The sequence below is a fragment of the Sminthopsis crassicaudata genome, chromosome 2 (genome assembly GCF_048593235.1).
Source record: "Sminthopsis crassicaudata isolate SCR6 chromosome 2, ASM4859323v1, whole genome shotgun sequence".
NCBI lineage: Eukaryota > Metazoa > Chordata > Mammalia > Dasyuromorphia > Dasyuridae > Sminthopsis > Sminthopsis crassicaudata.
In genome coordinates, this window is record NC_133618.1 from 577,876,155 (window position 1) to 577,898,575 (window position 22,421).

Genomic DNA, 22,421 nt, shown 5'->3' on the forward strand with positions numbered 1-22,421 from the left:
ATATGGACTGGCTCTTTGGTTTGTCCTTTCTTCCAGCCATTTTTTAGGATTTTTATTTATTCACAATTAGTTTTTAATTTTCTTCAGTAGCTTTTTGTTGAACATGTTTATTATTGTGATCTGTAAAAGTTGAATTTAATAGTTCTACTTTTCTGCATTTTAAGTTTTTTATTCCCAATATGTGGTCTGTTTTTATGAAGGTACTATGTACTTTCTGAGAACTGAGAAATTTAAGTGCCCCCTTTTGTTTGTTCCTATTGAGTAATCTCTAGAGGTATCTTATCTTAACTTTTCTAAAATTTTATTCAGGTTCCTCACTTTTATTTTATTTTATGGTGGTGAAGTGGATAGAGCTCTTGATCTAGAGTCAGGAAAATATTTAACTTCAAATTGGGCCTCACACATTCACTAATTGTGTGGATTTTTGGCAAGTCACTTTACCTCTGTCTCCATTTTGTTATATGTAAAATGGAAATAATAGGAATAATATTTCCTAGGATTGTTGTGAGGATCAAATGAGATAATAATTGTAAAGTGCTTAGCACAATGCCTAGCAAGTTCTATATAGGATGTTTAGATCAGAAAGATGTAAACTACATTTCTCAATTATTATAATTTGATTCATTATTTCTCTCTAGAACTCATTTAACTTTAAGTATTTGATGCTGTGCCCCTTGATGCATATATTTAGTATTTATATTAATTATTTGTGGTGTTTTTCAGCAAAAAGTAGTTTTCCTCTTTATCTTTAAAAATGAAATCTATTTTTGCTATTGTTTTGTCTGAGATTATATTGCTACCCTTGCATTTTTTACTTCAGATAAAAGATAATGTATTTTGCATTTGCTCCTTATTTTAATTTTGTGAGCATCTTTCTATTTCAAGTGTGTTTCTTATAAATAGCATATTGTCTGATTCTATTTTTTAATCCATTCTGCTCTTTTCTTTTTTTATGGGTGAGTTTATCCCATTCACATTTCATTCTTATGATTGTTAATTTGTATTTCTCTTTATTCTCTTATTATTTTCCTTCTCTTTCTTTCCTATTTATTTTTTTATAAAGAAGTTGTTTGTGTGGAAGGAGTGAGCACAGTATTAGTGCTCTGGGTTTGGTATAAACTGCTTCTCTTCCCTTGCCTTTCTTTCCCTCATCCAGAGGGGGGAAAAATGACTTTTTTTTTTTTTTTTCTTTTAAATGCCTCTTCAAAATTCACCCTAGTTAGAGTACATTTTGCTTAATACTAAACCCTTCTTAATCTGGTCTCCTCCATATTTCCCCACTTTCCCCTTTCTCTCCTGTTTCCCTAGTGAATGAAATGTATTTCTATATCCAACTGTATGTATTCTTCCTTCCTTTAATCAGTTCAGATTAAGATTTAAGTGTTGTCCACTCATTCTTTTGTTTTAGAGGACTTTTTTTTTTTTTTTTTTTTTTTTTTTTTTTTGAGGCTGGGGTTAAGTGACTTGCCCAGGGTCACACAGCTAGGAAGTGTTAAGTATCTGAGACCAGATTTGAACTCAGGTCCTCCTGAATTCAAGGCTGGTGCTCTATCCACTGCGCCACCTAGCTGCCCCTGTTTTAGAAGACTTTTACTTCTGCATCGAAATTATAGGTGATAATTTTTCCCATCCTTACTCTTTCTTTCTTCCTATTATAGTTTCCTTTTCCCTTTCCACTTGTCATCAAGAAACAGAATTAGACTTAGTTTTTCTGTCTAATTAGATTCCTTCCATGACTCTTAATGAATGATAACAGAGATATGTATCATGTTACTGTATTAGAATTATTCCCTTATGATGATCATTCATGTTTATCTTTTTAATCTTTTATTTTATTTCTTTGTTTATACTTGAGTTCCCTCATCATGAATGCTTAGAAGTTTTTTATGTAATTAAAGACCCCCTCCCTTTTGTTTTTCTTCTATAGAATTGTACTTAGTTTTCTTGGATGCCATTCGTAGCTATAAACCTCTATTTTTTTCCTTTTGGAATATCATATACTAAACTTTCCCCTGATTTATAGTGATGATTGCTAAATCTTGTATAACATTGACTTTGGCTCTTTAGTACTTAAGTTCTTTCTTTGCTTTTTGCAATATTTTCCTTTTGACCTTGACACTGGATTTTGACTGTATTGTTCATAGGAGTTTTCATTTTCATTTTGGGGCTTCTTTTAGAAAATGATCAGTTCATTTTTTCTAATTCTATTTTGTCTTCTAGTTCTAAAGGACCTAAATTGTTTTGTTTTAAGATTTCTTGAAATATGACTTTTAGGCTCTCTTTTTTGTTCATGATTTTCAAATAGTCTCTTGGTTCCTAAATTGTCTCTAATTTCCAGATTAGTTATTTTGGCTAAGACATATCTTAAGTTTTCCTCTTTTTTTTTTTTTTTTTTTTTCCCGGTCTTTTGATTTTGCTTTAATATTGTCTCATGAACTAATTGACTTCTATGTAGTCCATTTTCGATTTTCAGGGAGTTTGTTTCTTGGGCAAGGTTTTGTATTTTTTGTGTAAGCTATAAATTCTTTTTCTTCCATAATTTTCATTTTTTTCCAATTTTTTCTCCTATTCTTTCCTTGGATTCATAAGACATTTTAAAAACTCTTCATCTCTACTAAGAATTCTGGTTGAATTTATACATAATCTGTGTTTTTCTTTGATTTTATAAATATTTTGGGTTCATCTTTTTCTGGAGTTATGTCTTGAGTTTCCCTGCCACTGTAATAGCTTTTCATTGTGGGATACTTTTTTTATTTGTTCATTTTTCCAGCCTCCTTCCTAACTTTGTACTCATTTTTAGGATTGGATTCTGTACTTCTAGATGGAAAGTTTGGGCTAATCATGTTGCCATTTTCTTGGACTGTTGAATGCTGTGTTCCAAGATTTCATTTACAACTCAGGCTGGCAAACCACAAGCTTTCATTGTTCTTTTCCTGGATAAAGTCTGATTGTTGTCTCCCTAGTCTGACCTCTGCAAGTTTCTGACTTGGGTTTGGATCTGATCCATAGTCGACTTTTACTGGATTTAGTCACGATCAACCAGCTGGAAAATATCGCTGGTTCAGAATGACACAATCGTAGTCCCTTTGGTCTGTTTCTGGGATCCAACCATGCTTTTTTGTTGCTTCCTTTTGAATCTACTCTTTTCTATGTCATATCATATCTTATCTATCTGTATATTTATCTATCAGGACCTACACAATGCCACCTGTGGATGCAGGTATCTTTCATCAGTCAAAACTCCAGCTTGAACTTGTCTTTGAGAATAGCTCTGTATAAAGCATTGGGGAGAGATACAAAGGGAAGTGATGGCAGAAGCACTGTTTTCAAATAATTAACACTCTCAACAGGGAAGTACATATAAAACAAACTTTTTTTTTTTTTTTTTTAGAATTTTTTTCCCACAGTATATATGCATGAGTAATTTTTTTTTTATAATATTATCCCTTGTATTCATTTTTCCAAATTATCCCCCCCCTCCCTCTACTCTCTCCCCCCGATGACAGGCAATCCCATACATTTTACATGTGTTACAATATAACCTAGATACAATATATGTGTGTAAATACCATTTTCTTGTTGCACATTAAGTATTAGATTCTGAAGGTATAAGTAACCTGGGTAGATAGACAGTAGTGCTAACAATTTACATTCACTTCCCAGTGTTCCTTCTCTGGGTGTAGTTATTTCTGTCCATCATTGATCAACTGGAAGTGAGTTGGATCTTCTTTTTTTTTTTTTTTTTTTTAATTTTTTATTATATATATATTTTTTATAATATTATCCCTTGTATTCATTTTTCCAAATTATCCCCCCCTCCCTCTATTCCCTCCCCCTGATGACAGGCAATCCCATACATTTTACATGTGTTACAATATAGTCTAGATACAATACATGTGTGTGAATATCATTTTCTTGTTGCACAATAAACTTTAGATTCCTAAGGTACATGCAACCTGGGCAGACAGATATTAGTGCTAACAATTTACATTCACTTCCCAGTGTTTCTTCTCTGGGTGTAGCTACCTCTGTCCATCATTGATCAACTGGAAGTGAGTTGGTTTTTCTTTATGTTGAAGATTTCCACTTCCATCAGAATACATCCTCATACTGTATTGTTGTTGAAGTGTACAGTGATCTTCTGGTTCTGCTCATTTCACTCAGCATCAGTTGATTTAAGTCTCTCCAGGCTTCTCTGTATTCCTCCTGCTGGTCATTTCTTACAGAGCAATAATATTCCATAACCTTCATATACCATAATTTACCCAACCATTCTCCAACTGATGGACATCCATTCATCTTCCAGTTTCTAGCTACTACAAAAAGAGCTGCCACAAACATTTTGGCACATATATGTCTCTTTCCGCTCTTTAGTATTTCTTTGGGATATAAGCCCAGTAGTAGCGCTGCTGGGTCAAAGGGTATGCACAGTTTGATAACTTTTTGGGCATAGTTCCAAATTGCTCTCCAGAATGGCTGGATTCTTTCACAACTCCACCAGCAATGTATTAGTGTCCCAGTTTTCCCACATCCCCTCCAACATTCATCATTATTTGTTCCTGTCATCTTAGCCAATCTGACAGGTGTGTAGTGGTATCTCAGAGATGTCTTAATTTGCATTTCTCTGATCAGTAGTGATTTGGAACACTTTCATATGAGTGGATATAGTTTCAATTTCATCATCTGAGAATTGTCTGTTCATATCCTTTGACCATTTATCAATTGGAGATTGGTTTGGTTTCTTATAAATTAGGGTCAGTTCTCTATATATTTTGGAAATGAGACCTTTGTCAGAACCTTTACTTTTAAAAATATTTTCCCAATTTGTTACTTCCCTTCTAATCTTGTTTGCATTAGTATTGTTTGTACAGAAACTTTTTAGTTTGATGTAATCAAAATCTTCTATTTTGTGATCAATAATGATCTCTAGTTCTCCTCTGGTCATAAATTCCTTCCTCCTCCACAGGTCTGAGAGGTAAACTATTTTCTGTTTCTCTAATCTATTTATTATTTTATTCTTTATGCCTAGGTCATGGACCCATTTTGATCTTATCTTGGTATATGGTGTTAAGTGTGGTTCCATATCTAATTTCTGCCATACTAATTTCCAGTTTTCCCAACAGTTTTTTCCAAATAATGAATTTTTATCCCTAATGTTGGTATCTTTGGGTTTGTCAAAGACTAGATTGCTATAGATGTACCCTTTTTTGTCCTTTGTATCTAATCTGTTCCACTGATCTACTGGTCTATTTCTTAGCCAATACCAAATGGTTTTGGTGACTGCTGCTATATAATATAGCTTTAGATCAGGTACACTTAGACCACTTTCCTCTGATTTTTTTTTCATTAGTTCCCTTGCAATTCTCTACCTTTTTTTTATTCTTCCATATGAATTTTGTTGTTATTTTTTCTAGGTCATTAAAATAGTTTCTTGGGAGTCTGATTGGTATAGCACTAAATAAATAGATTAGTTTGGGGAGTATTGTCATCTTTATTATATTAGCTCGGCCTATCCAAGAGCACTAAATATCTTTCCAGTTATTTAAATCTGACTTTATTTTTGTGGCAAGTGTTTTGTAATTTTTCTCATATAATTCCTGACTATTCTTTGGTAGATGGATTCCCAAATACTTTATACTTTCAACATTTGTTTGGAATGGAATTTCTCTTTGTATCTCTTGCTGTTGCATTTTGTTGGTGATATATAAAAATGCTGAGGATTTATGTGGATTTATTTTGTATCCTGCCACTTTGCTAAAATTCTGAATTATTTCTCATAGCTTTTTTAGCAGAGTCTTTGGGGTTCTCTAAGTATACCATCATGTCATCTGCAAAGAGTGATAGTTTGATTTCCTCATTTCCTACTCTTAATTCCTTGAATCTCTTTCTCGGCTCTTATTGTCGAGGCTAGCGCAAAACAAACATTTTCAAGAGTATTGACCAAAAAGCTGTATACAGCCCTGGGAGAGAAAGCAAAAAGATATAGACACACAAATAAATAATTGAAAACTGATGATATGAAATCAGTCAACAAGGTTTAGTAAAGCATTTTCTATGTGCTGAATGCTTAAAGAAATAACCTATGGAAGGAGAAAAAAAAATTCATAGAAGAAATGCTCTTTAGAACATGGAAATGCTTTGTAAAAGGAATGTGGAAAGATAAGTGATTGATATTAACTGATTAAAGAGGTGAAGGGACAATTTTGAGGCTCTTGTAACTAAGATTAATGCTTAATTCTTAGATGAGAAAAACAACAATATGCATAAAATGCAGAAATGATGGGTATGAGAATGATCAGTCTATAGAGAATTTTGGGTAAAGATTTTCTCTAAAAAATTTTTTTAAACAGATATTGAGTACCAAATTTGTAGCTTGGCAAGGTAGAGAAAGATACCAATTTTTCTTTGGTCTGTTTTTTTTCTTCTTCCTTTTCTGATAGGTAACAGGACATGCTTTCTGTTTTTATACAAAATAATCACTGGAATTAAGGTGCCTATAATATTTAAGTTTAATTTTTTATTGATTTATTTTTATGTTTCCTTTATTTCTGAATATATTTATTCCTTTACCCTCTTCTGCCAATTTAGCAGTCCCTTTTAATATGCAAAGGAAAAACAAACCATTTAGCAAAACTAAGCAGTATATCAACTGAGTCTGAGAGTATCTATCTGCATTGTTCCACATCTATCATAGTCCACCTTCCTTCAATGAAAGGAGAAAGGTATATCATCTTATCTCTTCTTTAGGACTAGTCTTGGCCATTATAATTACATAGTGTTCAGCATTATGGAGGCTTTTTTTGTTGTTCTTTGTGTTCTTTTTACTTACATTGTTGTAGCCATCATATATATACTTTTCCTAGTTCTACGTGCTTATTTTTGTATAATTTATAATTCATATATCTTATGCATCATGTATCATAACTATCTTGCTCTTCATTTTCTATTATTACTTTTGATACAGTAATATTTTATTTGTCCTCAGTTAACACATATCCACTTTGTTACCAAAAAGTTCTGCTATAAACATTTCCTTGTCTTTAGGTTGAATCACTTCCCACCAGATACTATTGCCTTTTCCAACAAAACTACTTTGTATTTATTTTGTGTATGCTTTTATAAGTGCAAGTTGTCTCCCCCAATAGAATGTAAGCTCCTTAAGGGCACAGACTATTTCATTTTTATCTTTATTCCTGCTTAATAATAAGCACTTAATAAATGCTTGTTGCTTAATTGATTTGATTCATCTTTGGGAGGGATGCATTATTTTAAAGATGTATAATTTCACAAATATGAGTAATTCTTCCATTAGCACATATTTTAACCCTTTTATAACCTTAATAGATAGTTTTTGTGATTTATGTGTCCCCAAAAATCATTATCAGGTCTTCAATCATGGGGTGTTTAGCCTCTGCAAAATTAGTTGTACTAGTGCTTGGATAATATATTCATATATTTTACATACACCCCCCCCCCACACACACTCTTCTGTTTCTGATTATATTTTGTTCACTTCAAAGATATATTAAATATCTACCGTGTGAAAGGATCTGGAGATAAAAAGACATTAAAAATGCTTTGTTCTTAAAAACCTTGTATTCTGTTGGTGAAAATAAAGATACTGCAAGTACATAAATATAAGACAGAGTAAGAATTGACAAAAGCAGAGTGATCTGGTAATAGTTGATGTAGGAAAACATTTTCATTTCCAGAAAGGAAGAGAAAGTTTTATAGAGGGAGAGCTAGACCTTGAATGGAGATAAGGACTTAATAGTTAGAATAGGAAACCACCAGTCTTACTAACTCTCTTTAGAAAGAAATAAGGAAGGAGTATATTACCAGTATTGATGGTGGTGATAAGTTGAATTCCCAAAAATCTGTTCCTCCTTCCCTCCCTCCTTTTCTGTTTTCTTTCCTTTCTCTCTCCCTTCCTCCCTCTTTCCTTCCTCTCTCTTTCTCTCTTACCCTCCTTTCTTTTTTCCTTCCTTTCTTCCCTTCCTTCCTCCCTCCTTTCTCTCCCTTCCTTCCTTCTTCCCTCCCTTCTTCCTTCCTTTCCTTTTTTCCTATAGACCTGAATCTTGTTTTCTTTCTTAAGAGGGGCACTCATTGAAGGAGCCATTCTCCTTTGTAGCTGTCCACACCTTTCCTCTTTGGAAGGAGAGAATATGACAGTTTTAGAGTGTCAGTCAAGGCTAGGGACAAATCAGAGTCTTTATCCTGCATTGAAGGGGGAAAGTAGTCAAGATACTGGGTTCTCTCTGTTCTCATCAGCATAGGAGAGGAGTTTGAACAAGAATTCAAACACTAATTACTTTCTTTTTTTTAAAAATTTTTTATTTACCAGATATATGCATGGGTAATTTTACAGCATTGACAATTGCCAAACCTTTTGTTCCAATTTTTCTCCTCTTCCCCCCCCCCCCCCAGATGGCAGGTTGGCCAGTACATGTTAAATATGTTAAAGTATAAATTAAATACAATATATGTATACATGTCCAAACAGTTATTTTGCTGTACAAAAAGAATTGGACTTTGAAATAGTGTACAATTAGCCTGTGAAGGAAATCCGAAATGCAGGCAGACAAAAATAGAGGGATTGGGAATTCTATGCAGTGGTTCATAGTCATCTCCCAGAGTTCCCTCGCTGGGTATAGCTGGTTCAGTTCATTACTGCTCCACTGGAATCGATTTGATTCATCTCATTGTTGAAGATGGCCACATCCATCAGAATTGATCATCATATAGTATTGTTGTTAAAGTATAACTGGTCTCCTGGTCCTGCTCATTTCACTCAGCATCAGTTCATGTAAGTCTCTCCAGGCCTTTCTGAAATCATCCTGTTGGTCATTTCTTACAAAACAATAATATTCCATAATATTCATATACCACAATTTATTCAGCCATTCTCCATTTGATGGGCATCCACTTAGTTTCCAGTTTCTGGCCACTACAAAGAGGACTGCCACAAACATTCTTGCACATACAGGTCCCTTTCCCTTCTTTAAAATCTCTTTGGGATATAAGCCCAGTAGTAACACTGTTGGGTCAAAGGGTATGCACAGTTTGATAACTTTTTGAGCATAGTTCCAAATTGCTTTCCAGAATGACTGGATGTATTCACAATTCCACCAACAATGTATCAGTGTCCCTGTTTTCCCACATCCCCTCTAACATTGCACATTCTCTTTCCCTATCATTTTAGCCAAAGACACTAATTACTTTCAAACAGACATGATAGAGATTCAGGGTGACCAGGTGAGGGCTGGTCAGGAAAAGGCTAAATCAAAATCTCAGTTCTTTATTGTGTGGGAGGAGGTGGGGAGAGAGGTATAATATAGGAGTTGGGTTTCATCTGTCCTCAGCTAGTAGAGAAGGGATAAAACAAGAACAAGAATCAAATAGACATCATAAGGATTGTAGGGATCTGGTGAATATTGATTAGGGAAGGCATTGGTCCAAGGTTCTGTTCTTGGATTCAACAGGGTGAAGTTCAAGGATACTGGTCCCCCTCTGCTCATATCCATGATTCCAGCAATTATTTCATTTTCCAATTGTTAAGGAGGAATGATGTCTATTCTAGTATTAGGTACTTTGAAGCAGATGTCATAGAGTTATCAGTGGAAATATCAGTGTCTAGATGGGAGCAATCATTTTCCTTTATGGGCCTTTGGCAGTTCTGTCAATTCTGAGCTTCTCGTTGAGAAAATAACTGGTGCCTGCTTTTGGCCCAGGATGATGTGGCTTTCTCCACTGGCCTTTGTGTTGAGAGGCCCATGTCACAAATGACATACTCTAGTTAGGCAGATGCTCCTCAGACCTCCTCATACATTTCTCTCCCGTGGTGCTTGAATGAGTTCTGCTATGGCCATGCTACCTAAGAGGCTGGTGGAGATTGGGAAGGAAGAAGGGGTAGCTCCCAGGGGAGCAGACCCTCAGTCTTATTCTCTGCCTCTTTTTGCCCTAGCAGTCTACTGCCCTGCTTTGCTCCCAAATATTTTTGATAATAGCATTATATATAAGATAAACAGGAAATTAAGATAAATAAATAATACTAAAAATCATGCTTCAATAGTCAAAGGATATAAACAAATAATTCTCAAAAAATTGCAAATTATTAATGTCTATGAAAGATTATCATAGTTTACTTGAAGAGGGGAGTAATATTAAATAAGGCTGGAAAGGTAGTTTAGAACTAGGTTGTGGTAGATATTAAATGGCCAGACTTAGAATTTGTATTTTATTTTTAATTCTATTTTTAAAATATTTGTTAAATGCTTGTTATGTAAAAGCCATTATTCTAGGTGTTGGGAATGCCAAGAAGAAATAAAAATAAAAACTTTTTTTTTTCCTTTAAGGATTTTCTAGGGGAGATGGAATCAATAGGTAAATCAGTCCATTATAATTTAAGAACAGGAAAAACACAACTACTGGGGATCAGGAAACGTTTTTGAATAGGAAGTAGTACCTGAGCTAAGGATTCAAAGATGATGGCCTAAAGAACAGTTCCACATCATTGAGAACATCATATGGAAGTCAGATTTTAAGGAGAGTTAGGTTTTCTTAGTGTATAGTTCAGGACATCACTTCTCTCAGCCTCAGTTTCCTTTTTTAAAGAATGGAGATTATTAATATAATAGCGTTAGCATTTACCCCTCAGTAGTATAAGTAGAAATCCTGCTCTGGAGATAACTTGCTGCTTATAAATAAGACTCCTTTCAGTTCATTCAATGCAGCTTTTGGCTCCCTTCGCTTTGCTATAGGTATACTGGATATTCAAGTCTTAAGAGAGCTATGTTACTCTGTATCTGTAATCATAGAATGCCAGTGTGTTAGAGCTAAGAAATATCTTAGGGGTCGTGTCAGCCTTTTCATTTGACAGATGAATAAACAAAGTGCCATATAAGGAAGCTATTTACCTTAAGGTCAGCTGGTTAGTAGCAGAACTGGGACCAGGACTTGGGTCTTTTGGCTTTAAGGTCAGTGTTCTTTCTGCTATATGACATAGCAGTATAGATACTTAAAAAAATGCAAATAAACTCAGTTTCATCATGAAGGATATTCACTCTTCTAATGATCTCTCTCTAAACTTCTCATTACTTGAGGAAGGACAAGGAGGAATAGTGAGAAGGTTGGAACATTGTCTTTAACAAACCAACATTACCTGTTATTCTCACAGACATAAAAGCCTCACCAAGTTGTCCATTGAGACTCTTTACTTTATGTCCAGAAACAAATGTATCTACTAGAAATTGGCCTTAGGTATATAGATGTCCTATGGGAAACACTTTCTGTTAATACTTGCTGGCTTACAGTGAATTACTTGAGCTGGGGATATCTAAGCTGCAATAGGGCTAAAACTGATACTTGCACTAAATCTTGCACCAATATGAAGAATCTTTGGAAGTGCCTAAAGAGGAATTAGTCCACCCAGTCAGAAAATGGAGCAGATCTGTGCTTCTGCCTGTACTCAATAGGGATTTAACCTGTGAGGGACCAATGCTGGACTTCTAAGCTGGGCAAGATATTGAGACCCAATTTCAAAAAACAATCCAAAAAACCTTATTAGCTTAATCTCAGCATCTGGGATTTTTCAGAAGGAAACAAAATGATTGTGGTCATTAGAAGCAATTAATTTCAATTTGAAAAGGCATTTAATAAGGTGGTTAATAAATATTTGGTATTTGGTAAATATTTGGTGAATTGAATGAAATGTTTATCCCAATTTTAATAATATTAACTCCTGCTTTCCCTATGGGCATGAACTGATGCTTTTCTCATATGATTGGTTGCTCAAGAGATAGGCTATGGGCAGCCATGCATTAATCAGCTTTCCCTCTTCACTTTTTTTGGCAGGTTTGCCAGAATGGTGGATAAGAGTATTTACATCATCCAAGGGGAGATTAACATTGTGGTAGGAGCCATCAAACGGAATGCCAGATGGAGCACTCACACCCCTGTGGTAAGGAAGGGAAATGGATAGAATTCCAAACTTTGTTGGTTTAATTTGCTAATTTGCCTTAGGGTATTACCAAGCATTTTCTGACAATTAATAAATGTTTGGTGAATTAAACTAGTTTCTTCTAATTGTATTTCCAATGAGGAAATAATACTTTGTTATATTTGTATAGTATATATATTTCTGAAAGTGCTTTCATATATATCATTTCATTGGTTCCTTGAAGCAGTCATGTGAAGTAGGCAAGTATTATTTCAGCATTCTGCAGGTGAGGAAGATCAGGCTTAGTGAGTGTATTGTCCAATTCCATGTACTTAGTACGTGGCTGAGCCAACATTAGAATTTAGTATTGATTTTTCCAGAATTCAGGGTTTCCCTCTGCATTCTCTTAGGAATCTTTCAGTTTCCTATTAACCAAAATACATGTTTTTCTGTAACTCATGTTATAAAAGGTTTCCTGATTCTTAATGATTTTTCTGGTTTTTCAATCCCCAAATAATCACACTTCTAAGTATATGTACTAGTAAATATACTATGTACTAAATAAATATGTAATAACTAAGGATTTGAACTCCTGTCACTCTTTCTACTTCTCTGCATTCTCATGCCTTATTGTCTCTGACAGATCTGTAGATGGCAAGCCCAAGAAAGCATTCTGAGTTCTTGAGTTTTGTTGACTTTAGCACACTCTTCCTTTAGACTTAAGCCTGTTAGCCTCTAATGTCCACTGAGTCAGTCATCTCAGTGTCTTATATTATGTAGATCAGAGCCTGGGAAAAATTCCTTTTGACTCTACTTTACACTGGAATAATTTTGAAAAGTTTTGTTTAAAAGAGTGAGGTTTAGTGAACAATTAATTTTCTCTGAGGAATGTTATGTATCTTGTTATAAGAATACTTGTTAATATGAAAATTTTACAAAATGGATAAAATAGGGGGTGAATATTTACATTATGGAAAAAATTTTCATTTTGCAATAAGGATTTGCCAAAAGATTCCTTTAAAAGGTAAGTACCCAGGGGAAGCTAGGTGGCACAGTGGATAGGGCACCAGCCCTGAATTCAGGAAGACCCGAGTTCAAATCTGGTCTCAGACACTTAACACTTCCTAGCTGTGTGACCCTGGGCAAGTCACTTAACCCCAGCCTAAAAAAAAAAAGTAAGTGTCCTTGGTATATCCTTCAAGTAAAATTTGACAATACAAATTTGAGTTACACAAAAATTTCCAGGCATATATCTCTTACATAAAGTAAAACATATCTGTATTACTTCTGCTTTTCACAATATTACTTAGAACACTGTCAAACTATGGAAGGTTATTTCTTACAGACTTCACTTTCCCAAAGCATTTTTTTCCCTAAATGCTTCAAAAAGTTTTGTTTGTACACATTTCAGACTATTGATTGGGAGCCATTTATAACACCCATGAGTAGCCATGGAAGACCTGACTCATTTTGTCATTCTTGTTAACTGTATCTTAAGCTGCCAAATTCACCTAAAGGAGCTTGACTGATTAAATGCCTGGTGATTTGTCTGGAAATGAAAATTGTCTACAAGTGCTCATTATGCAGCATATCTTTGCGCTGAAACCTTTTGTTTGTAGATTTCTTTTCCCCTCTAGAAACTCACTGTCAATCTTGTTAAAGATAAAATCTTGACTATCTGTAATGCACTCTACAAAGAAACTAAGCCAGTTCCAATCTCTCTGATTAATAAACTTTTGTTTCAAAAGAAGGTGGAACTTTTATTTATTCAGAGAAACTGTTTAATTCATGGCACATTTGAAAGTTTCTAAACTTGCTGTAATATCCCTTGGATACTATAATGGGGAAAACAGATTATATGTAGGGAAATTATTGTAATGTAATGTTAAATGAATATATTTAACCATTGTCATGAAAAAGAATAAAGAAAGGAAATAGAAGAGGACAAATATGTAGGAACCATATAGACAACCAAGAGGATAAATATGTAGTGACCAACAACTATAATGACTCGACATGGGCAGAGCTCAGATTAAGAGCCAAGTTCTATACTGAATTTCAGGTTAGGAGGATGGGAATAAATACATATATTGACAGGAAGAGGGTCAAGAGACATAAGACTTATGGGCAGTAGCAACCCCTAGATGATAAGAAAAGAGTTTGAGCAGAAAATAGCTTTCTGTAATAGTCATTGTCATACATGGAGAGTCTAATAATTTGATTGGTATTCTGCATTATGACCTCAAAAACTTTGGTTTGCATCTGAATCATGGTGATTAGTAATAGTCACATTTTATTTTAGAAAAGGTAGTAAATTATGTCATGAAACAAATATTGGACTTGGAGTGTGAAGGCCTATAGTTCAAACCTGGTACTTGTACTTATTAGCATTGTCACCTTAGAGAAATTACTTAAAATTTTGAGCCTCAGTTTCCTCATATGTGGAATGTGAATAATACTTGCTTTACCTATTTCATAGTGCTATTGTGAGGTTCAAATGAGATAATAATGTTGTATAAGCTATGAAGTACACTCAAAGGTAAGGAATAATAATCATAATTATTAAAAAATATCAATATGCCTTCATTTATTGATTAAGAAACACAGTACTAGCAACCTGATTAAGTTTTTAAGGCACTAAATGACTTCCTTTTGATTACTTGTTACTTGTGCTATGCTTTACTCTTTTATCTAGATTTTAACCAGTAGTTCTATAATTGCACTATTCAATTATTATTTATTGTTTATTATTGTTTAAATTTATGCCTTGGTGTTCCAAGGCTGGATAGCAGAGGATCTGTCTGTGAGAAGAAATGACTTTTACTATATGAGAGGCAACATAATATAGTAGAAAGTTAGCTTTGGAGTCAGGAATGCATGAGTTTCTCTTATACTGTTGACGCAGACCAACTATATGACCATATTACTGTCATTGTTCTCTCAGATAACTTTTTTTTGTTGTTGTTTTTTTCATAGTACCAACTCTTTAGTTTTATTAATTAATTCAATAATTTTTTTACTTTCAATTTTATTAATATAATCTTATTTTTAGAATTTCAAGTTTCATGTTTGTCTAGGGGTTTTTAATTTGTTCCTTTTCTAGCATTTTTAGTTGTAAGCCCAATTTGTTGACCTTCTCTTTCTCTATTTTATGCAAGTAGGCCTCTAGAGATATAAAACTTCCCCTTATTACTGCTTTGGCTGTATCCCACACATTTTGGTATGATGTCTCATTATTGTCATTTTTTTGGGTGAAGTTATTATGTCTATGATTTGCTGTTTTACCCAATCATTCTTTAGTATAAGATTATTTAGTTTCCAATTATTTTTTGGTTTATTTTCCCCTGGCTTTTTATTAAATGTAATTTTCATTGCATTGTGGTCTGAAAAAGATGCATATACTATTTCTGCCTTACTGCATTTGATTTTGAGGTTTTTATGTCCTAGTATATGATCAGTTTTTGTGTAGGTTCCATGAACTGCTGAGAAGAAAGTGTACTCCTTTCTTTCTCCAAAGATCTATCATATCAAACTTTTCTAGTATTCTATTTACCTCTTTGACTTCTTTCTTATTTATTTTGTGATTTGATTTATCTAATTCTGAGAGTGCAAGGTTGAGATCTCCCACTATTATAGTTTTGCTATTTATTTCTTTTTGTAGCTCTCTTAATTTCTCTTTTAAGAACTTAGATGCTGCACCACTTGGTGTGTATATGTTTAATATTGATGCTGCTTCATTATCTATACTACCCTTTAGTAGGATATAATGCCCTTCCTTATCTTTTTTAATTAGATCAATTTTTTTTTTTTTTTTTTTTTTTTTTTTTTGCTTGATCTGAGATGAGAATGGCTACCCCTGCTTTTTTGGCTTCACGTGAAGCATAGTAGATTCTGCTCCACCCTTTTATTTTGAATGTATTACCCTGTTTCAGGTGTGTTTCCTGTAAACAACATATAGTAGGATTCTGGCTTTTAATCCAGTCTGCTAACTGCTTCCTCTTTATGAGGGAGTTCACCCCATTCACATTTATGGTTAGAATGACTAATTCTATATTGCTTGCCATCCTATTAACCCCTGCGTATGCTTTTCTCCTTTCTTTCCCTCTTACCCTCCTACCCAGTATTAAACTTGTGAACAACACTTGCTTTTCACAGCCCTCCCTTTTTAGTATCCCTCCCCCACCTTAAAGTTCCTCTTCCTATTTTACCCCTTTTTCTCACAATTTCTTAGCTTACTCCTTCCCCCTCACTTTTCAGTGAAGTGGAAGAAGTTTCACCATAAATCAGATATGCTATTGATACACACTTGTGTTCATCCCCTTCCTTTCTTTCTCTCAGATATAATAGGTTACCTTTGCTTCTTCATGAGATGTAGTACCACCACTTTACTCTTTTTTATGGTATAATTTCCTTTCCACTTTTAGTTTCTAGGACAAATTATACATGTGTTCTTTACATATCTTTATGGCAGAAATATAATTCTCAAGATTTCTTCTTACCTTTTTAGAAATCTCTTGAGTTCTGTATTTGAAAATAAAACATTTTGTGTAGATCTGTTTTTTTCATCAAGAATAGATGGAATTCCTTTATTTGGTTAAATGTCCATCTTCTTCCCTGGAAAACGATGCTCATTTTTTCTGGGTAAGTTATTCTTGGCTTCATACCAAGTTCCTTAGCCTTTCGGAGTATCATATTCTAGGCCCTTCATTCTTTTAATGTGGATGCTGCTAGATCCTAATGTGGATGCTGCTAGATCCTGGGTTATCTTTATTGTGGCTCCTCCATATCTGAATTGCTTTTTTCTAGCAGCTTCCAATATTTTTTTTCCTTTGTCTGATGGTTCTTGAACTTGGCCACTATTTCTTGGTGTTTTGATTTTAGGGTCCCTTTCAGTAGGTGATTGATGAATTTTTCAATGTCTATTTTACCCTCTGTTTCCAAAACGTCTGGGCAGTTCTCTTTGATAATTTCCAGGAAAATAGTGTCCAGGCTCTTTTTTTCCTCAGGGAGGAAATTCCTTCAAGGAGTCCGATTATTCTCAAATTGTCTCTCCTGGATCTGTTTTCTAGGTCTGTTGTCTTTCCAATAAGGTACTTGATATTCTTTTCAATTGTTTCGTTTTTCTGGTTTTGCTTGACTACTTATTGGTTTCTCTTTGAGTCATTCATTTCTACTTGTTCCATTCTAATTTTCAATGATGTATTTTCTTCACTCACTTTTTTTATATCTTTTTGTAATTGTCCAATTGAGTTTTTATCTTCTATGGAATTTTTTTCCATTTCATCAATTTTATTTTTTAGAGAGCTGTTTTCTTTTTCCAGTTTACTAATTTTATTTCTCAATGATTTGATCTCTTTATCCACTCTGTCTTTAAATGCATGGGATGACTTCTCCAGACTCTCTTGCCAAGTTTCCCTTTCCTTTTCCTATTTCTCTTCTATCTCTCTTGTGAGAGCCTTTTTGATTTCCTTTATGAGAGTCTTATGTATTGAGGAGCAGATCATATCCCCCTTAGCGGATTCCTCTAGAGACAGTCTGCTTTTAGTCTCCTCATTGTTTGAAGTCTGCTCTCTCTCCATACAGAAGCTGTCAATGGTTAGAGCCCTTTTAAATTTTTTGTTCATTTTGTCAGAGTGGGAATAGAAGAAAACAAATTGACAAGAGAAACAATTGGTCTGTTTTTTGGGGGGAGGATGGAGCTGGATGGTGTTACCGGGCTTCCTCTACAGACTGCCACAGCAGTGAGGCACTAACAGGAGTGATGGCTGCTCGCTGCATCTGTGCTCTGAGGCTCTAAGAATGGGCTGGGTCACTCCGGGTGGGGGTGGCTGGGTCAGAGAGACTCCGGGTTTTATTCTTCATCTCCGGTGTTTACGCCCTCTCTGCTGCTCCTGGCTTGCCAAGAGGGAACATCCACACTGGGGTAAAAGTCTTTTCACAGAAATGGAAAAGATCACACTCCTCCCCGCTCAGGTCTGAGCTGTGTGAGCTGCCTGCCTCACTCTGGCTGCCTGCCCTCAGTCTGCGCCCAGTCTGTTTGTCCTCTTCCCCGAGCAAACACAGACCTTCTATGGCGAATTTCAAGGATGTCTTCTGTTGGTGATTATTTGTGGGTTTCTTTTCCAGTCAAGCATTAATTCTGAGGCTTGTCATGAAGTAAGTCCTGAGAGAAAATGTGGAGTTCAAGCAGCTGTCTGCCTCCACGCTGCCATCTTGGCCAGAAGTCTTCCTTCTCTCTCAGATAACTTTTAAGATTATAAATTGCAGAGATGTTGATCTGCATCATCATATACTTTTCAATATTAATAGTTATAAACATGAATGAAATTATAGAACTTAATCCTCTCTGCCTCTCTCCATTGACTCATATGGTTTCCAAAGCTCAATGCTGAATTAAAAAAAAACCAAAAAAACAAGATATTTTCTCCATACACCTTCATGATAGAAACAATAAGAGCCTCATCTCAGAGCCTGATAAGAGCAGTTGAAGACTTGTGTGAATGACCCCAGTTTTGAAGTTAAAAACATAGTGCTTAGGTGTCATTCATAATTTTTTAATTCATCTTAACAATTCTTTAGAGTTTAACCAGAGGAGAAATTATATTGGATCTTGGGGTTCAGGGATAATTTATCTTATAATAAAATAGTTACTAAAAATGGAAGAGGAAGTGTTAATGAAGAAGTCAATATAAATGTCCTTAGTCAGCCTAACCAACAGTGTTCTATTTCTTAGAATTATCTTATACAGCCTTTTCCTTCTTACTCTCATATATTTGTTGGTTGTCTCTTTATTCAGAACAATGAGGTGGTGTGAAAGGTGACTAGCTTTCCTTTTATGTTAAGAAGCAAACCTCTGACTAGTTATTCTATTCTAATTGGGATCAGAAAAGGAGACTTAGTTCTTGTCTTGTTGTATTTTTCATCATAATTCCCTTTTGGCTCAATAATGATTTCTGTTTCTATGTGATCTACAGGATGAAGAGCGAGATCCCTTGCTTCATAGTTTCAGTCATCTAAAGGAGGTATTAAATAATATAAGAGGTAAGTTTTGAATTATAAAAGGGAGTTACTTACCTGAAACAAAGAATATATATGTACATTTTGATGTATAATTCATTTCTAATGTCCAATGTCTTTGCTAAAGCTCTGACTGTAGTGCCATATTCCTGGTGAACATTGATTATTCATTCCATTCTTTTCCTCACCTTAATTATTTATTTGTACTGTTTAAAAAATAGCACACACATACACACTTGTACACACTTTTATCTCTCTGTGTGTTTCTGTCTCTCTTTGTCTCTCTCTCATCCACATCCTAGCATGCAGGATGTTGCCTGTAGAAGTTGGGTACCTATTGTTCAAGACATATACATATTTTTGCTTGGAAACTGTTTGCTATTTTTTCCCTCCTAGTGCAGGAATTTTTTTAATCTAGGATCTTTGAACTTTTTTTAAAAAATATTTTGATAATTGCATTTTAATCTACTAGGTCTTCTTTAAAATTCTATTTGTTTTATTTTATAAATTTAAAGATATTGTTCTGAAAAGAGGTCCATAAGTTTCACCAGCCTGCCAAAGTAGCATGTGACACACACAAAAAGTTTAAGAACTAATGTCAAGTTTTATTGAAGACAAAAGTCTGAGCTATTTTTAATGCAATTTCATTTTATCTATGTGCTGCTCAGTGTTTTTACCAGTAATTTGGATGAAGGCATTAGCAATGTACTTATTAAACTTTCAGATAATGCAAAAATGAGAGGACTAACCAACATTGGATTACGGAGTAAGGATTCAAAAACATTGGGATGAACTATAATTGTGTATAATGTAAAGTTCTATGCTTATGAAACTAATTATTTTAATCCAAGTATGGATGTGAAAAGATCTGTGTTTTAAGTGTTTTGCAGACTCAGCTCATGAATGTGATTTTGAGGAGACTCTTAAGGGAAAGGAACTCTATAAGAGAAAGAGTTCTGAAGGACCCAAAGTTGGTCCTGGCTCTGCCATTCACTACCCATATCATCTTAGCAAATCATTTAGCATCCTTGGGCCTCAGTTTCCTCATCTATAATGAGAGCATTGGACTAAGCTCAAAGGTCCCTTTTAACTCCAGGTATATGATTCTAAGTCATTCTTGATTAACCAAAAAAAAGCTAAAGCTCTTTTAGACTGTAATAAGAAAGGAATATTATGTAGGTTGAAGGAAGTAATAATTCTGATATGCTTTCCCCTGATCAGATTGATATTTGGATTACCATATACAGTTCTAGATACTTTATTTTAGAAAGAATATCAATAAGCTGGAAAGCATCTAGAAGAGGTTGTTCAGTACAATAAATGACCTGAAGACCATGGGAACCATATGAAGATTGATAGAAGGAACTGGAATTGTTTAGACTGAAATAGAAAGATTTGGAGGGGGGTTCGCAATAGTAATCTTCAGTAATTGAAGGTTGGTCACACAGAAGAGAAATTGTATTTAAAAAAAAAAAAAAAAAAAAGGAAACTTTTTTCAACAATTGGAACTGATTAACAATGGGATAGACTACATTATGAAGTTATTAATTCCTGTCCCAGTAGATATTCAGCTGAAGGCTAGATGGGCAAGTGTTGTGGGCCAAAGAGAGGGATTCATGCAAGAGAGTTGGATAAAATAGTTTCTAAGGTCTTTGAGAATTGAATGTTTTTGTGGAACATGTTCATATATGGTTGTCAGAATCTTATTTATACTCCTGCGCTTACGTATGTTATACTTTTTAGTTGTTAAAAATTGGTTTGTTTGCGGAGAAAAAGGTATTCCTGGTCCGATCTGAGATTTTTTTCAAATCTTAAATTCTGTCATTAGGCAAGTATAAGCCCTATTTCACAGATGAAGAAACTGAAGCTACATTTCAAGCCTTTCCTAAGGTTGCATAACAAGTGAATGACAGAAGCAGGACTAAAACTCAAGTCTTCTGACCCCTTATTAAAGCCTCTTTTTACTAAAATATGGTGTTTTTATAAATGTAACCAAAGTATATGCACCTGACATACCCTGTAATATGCCTGTAATCTAAAAGAGGATTCTGATCTGTACTTCTTTACCAGCTGATTAAAAAGTTGTAGATAGATAGAAACTTTATGAAGTCAGCTCTGCTTAGCATTTTTTTTTTCCAAAAGAAGTTCCTTTGGGTCAATAATTATTAGAAAATTTTAGCCCAAAAAAGGATCAAGTAAAAACAGCCCTGAGTATAATTTTAATTAATTTATAATGTCTGTACATAAACTATATTGTGTTTCTGTCTAATAGGTAATACCATATGTGATCCATTTATTTTATCCTAGGGAAAAGGAACAAATTTCATTCTTAGAATGAATCTGAATATTCTGTGAACAAAAGCTTGAGTTGGGGCCAAGCGTGTACATACCTGCATGGAGCCCTCTATAGAAGCAGAGTGATCAAGCTAGGGAACTGACCCAGTTTATCCTTTTGGTGTTTTGAGAATCGACTACCTAGAACAATATTCCCTACTGTGGTCTATTTATCTATGGTCTGATTACTGACTATTGTCTTATTACCAATATATATTCCAGGTAATGTTTTTATTTTTTCTCTTTTTTACTTGGGCTAAGCTGAAGTTCATGGACCATATGTATAATGTGGTATATATACTTCAGTGGTTTAATATGTTTGATATTAGAGCTATTCATGTAAGTCTGCTGCCTAATTTCTTTTTCACCGTTGAACTAGATTTACTTGCCTGCTACTAGAAACTAATGAAAACCAAAATGTTGGGGATTTAGTTCTATCAGATGGCAAAATTGTCAGGCTGGGAAGAAGGTGATAGCATCTTCCAATGGCTAGCAGCTACAACAGTTACTGACTTCAATTTATGCAAAGGCAACCTTGTTGTTTTGGATTTCTAAAATATTGTACCTGCTTGAGTGAATGATAGGTTGTAGCCAAAACAGTTCATTTTTGTGATCTTTTAGAAAATAGAATTGGTTCTGTTGGTGACCCCACATGCTGTTGGTTCACAGAAACAGGTTTATGGGTCAGCTGCCCCTGTGGTCTTGGATTCTTCAAGCCATGACAAATTTTTTGTTTCTTCCGCTGAAGCAAACAGATTTTTTTGACTGGCAGTGTCAGGAGGGTTGCCTCCCTGCTAATAAAAGGATCTAGGAGCCAATTCTCAACTTGGAGAAAGGCACTTAAAAGGACTCATGACTTTCTGCTTCTCTAGAAGTGTTTTGCTTAGTTTGGGGACAATAAAGATAATTCTAGTACTTTCATTCTGAAGCTGAGCACACTAAGTTAACTTGTACTTCAGCCTTTGATATAAAATCCTTGAATGTCTGGATCTGGTTCTGGGCTATAAATGCTTGTTGATTGATTGCTTTCTGGAGTTGAGGGCGAGAGTAAGATATTTACTATAAGGATAAATTAATTTGTCCTATGTTATCAATAAACCATAGCAAACTGCTGCTTTTTTTTTTTTCTTAC

At 34.5% G+C, this 22,421-nt stretch overlaps 1 protein-coding gene across 4 annotated transcripts in view; it reads left to right on the forward strand.

Annotated features, from left to right (window-relative positions):
- The window catches only part of GBF1 (golgi brefeldin A resistant guanine nucleotide exchange factor 1), a 121,867-nt gene that overhangs the window by 9,790 nt on the left and 89,656 nt on the right, over positions 1-22,421 (forward strand). For all 4 annotated transcript variants that reach the window (XM_074295426.1, XM_074295427.1, XM_074295428.1 and 1 more), the window contains exons 2-3: positions 11,854-11,959; positions 18,913-18,979. In XM_074295426.1, the coding sequence (XP_074151527.1) occupies positions 11,864-11,959; positions 18,913-18,979 (163 nt within the window). In that variant the 5' untranslated portion in view covers positions 11,854-11,863. The remainder of the gene's footprint in view (positions 1-11,853; positions 11,960-18,912; positions 18,980-22,421) is intronic.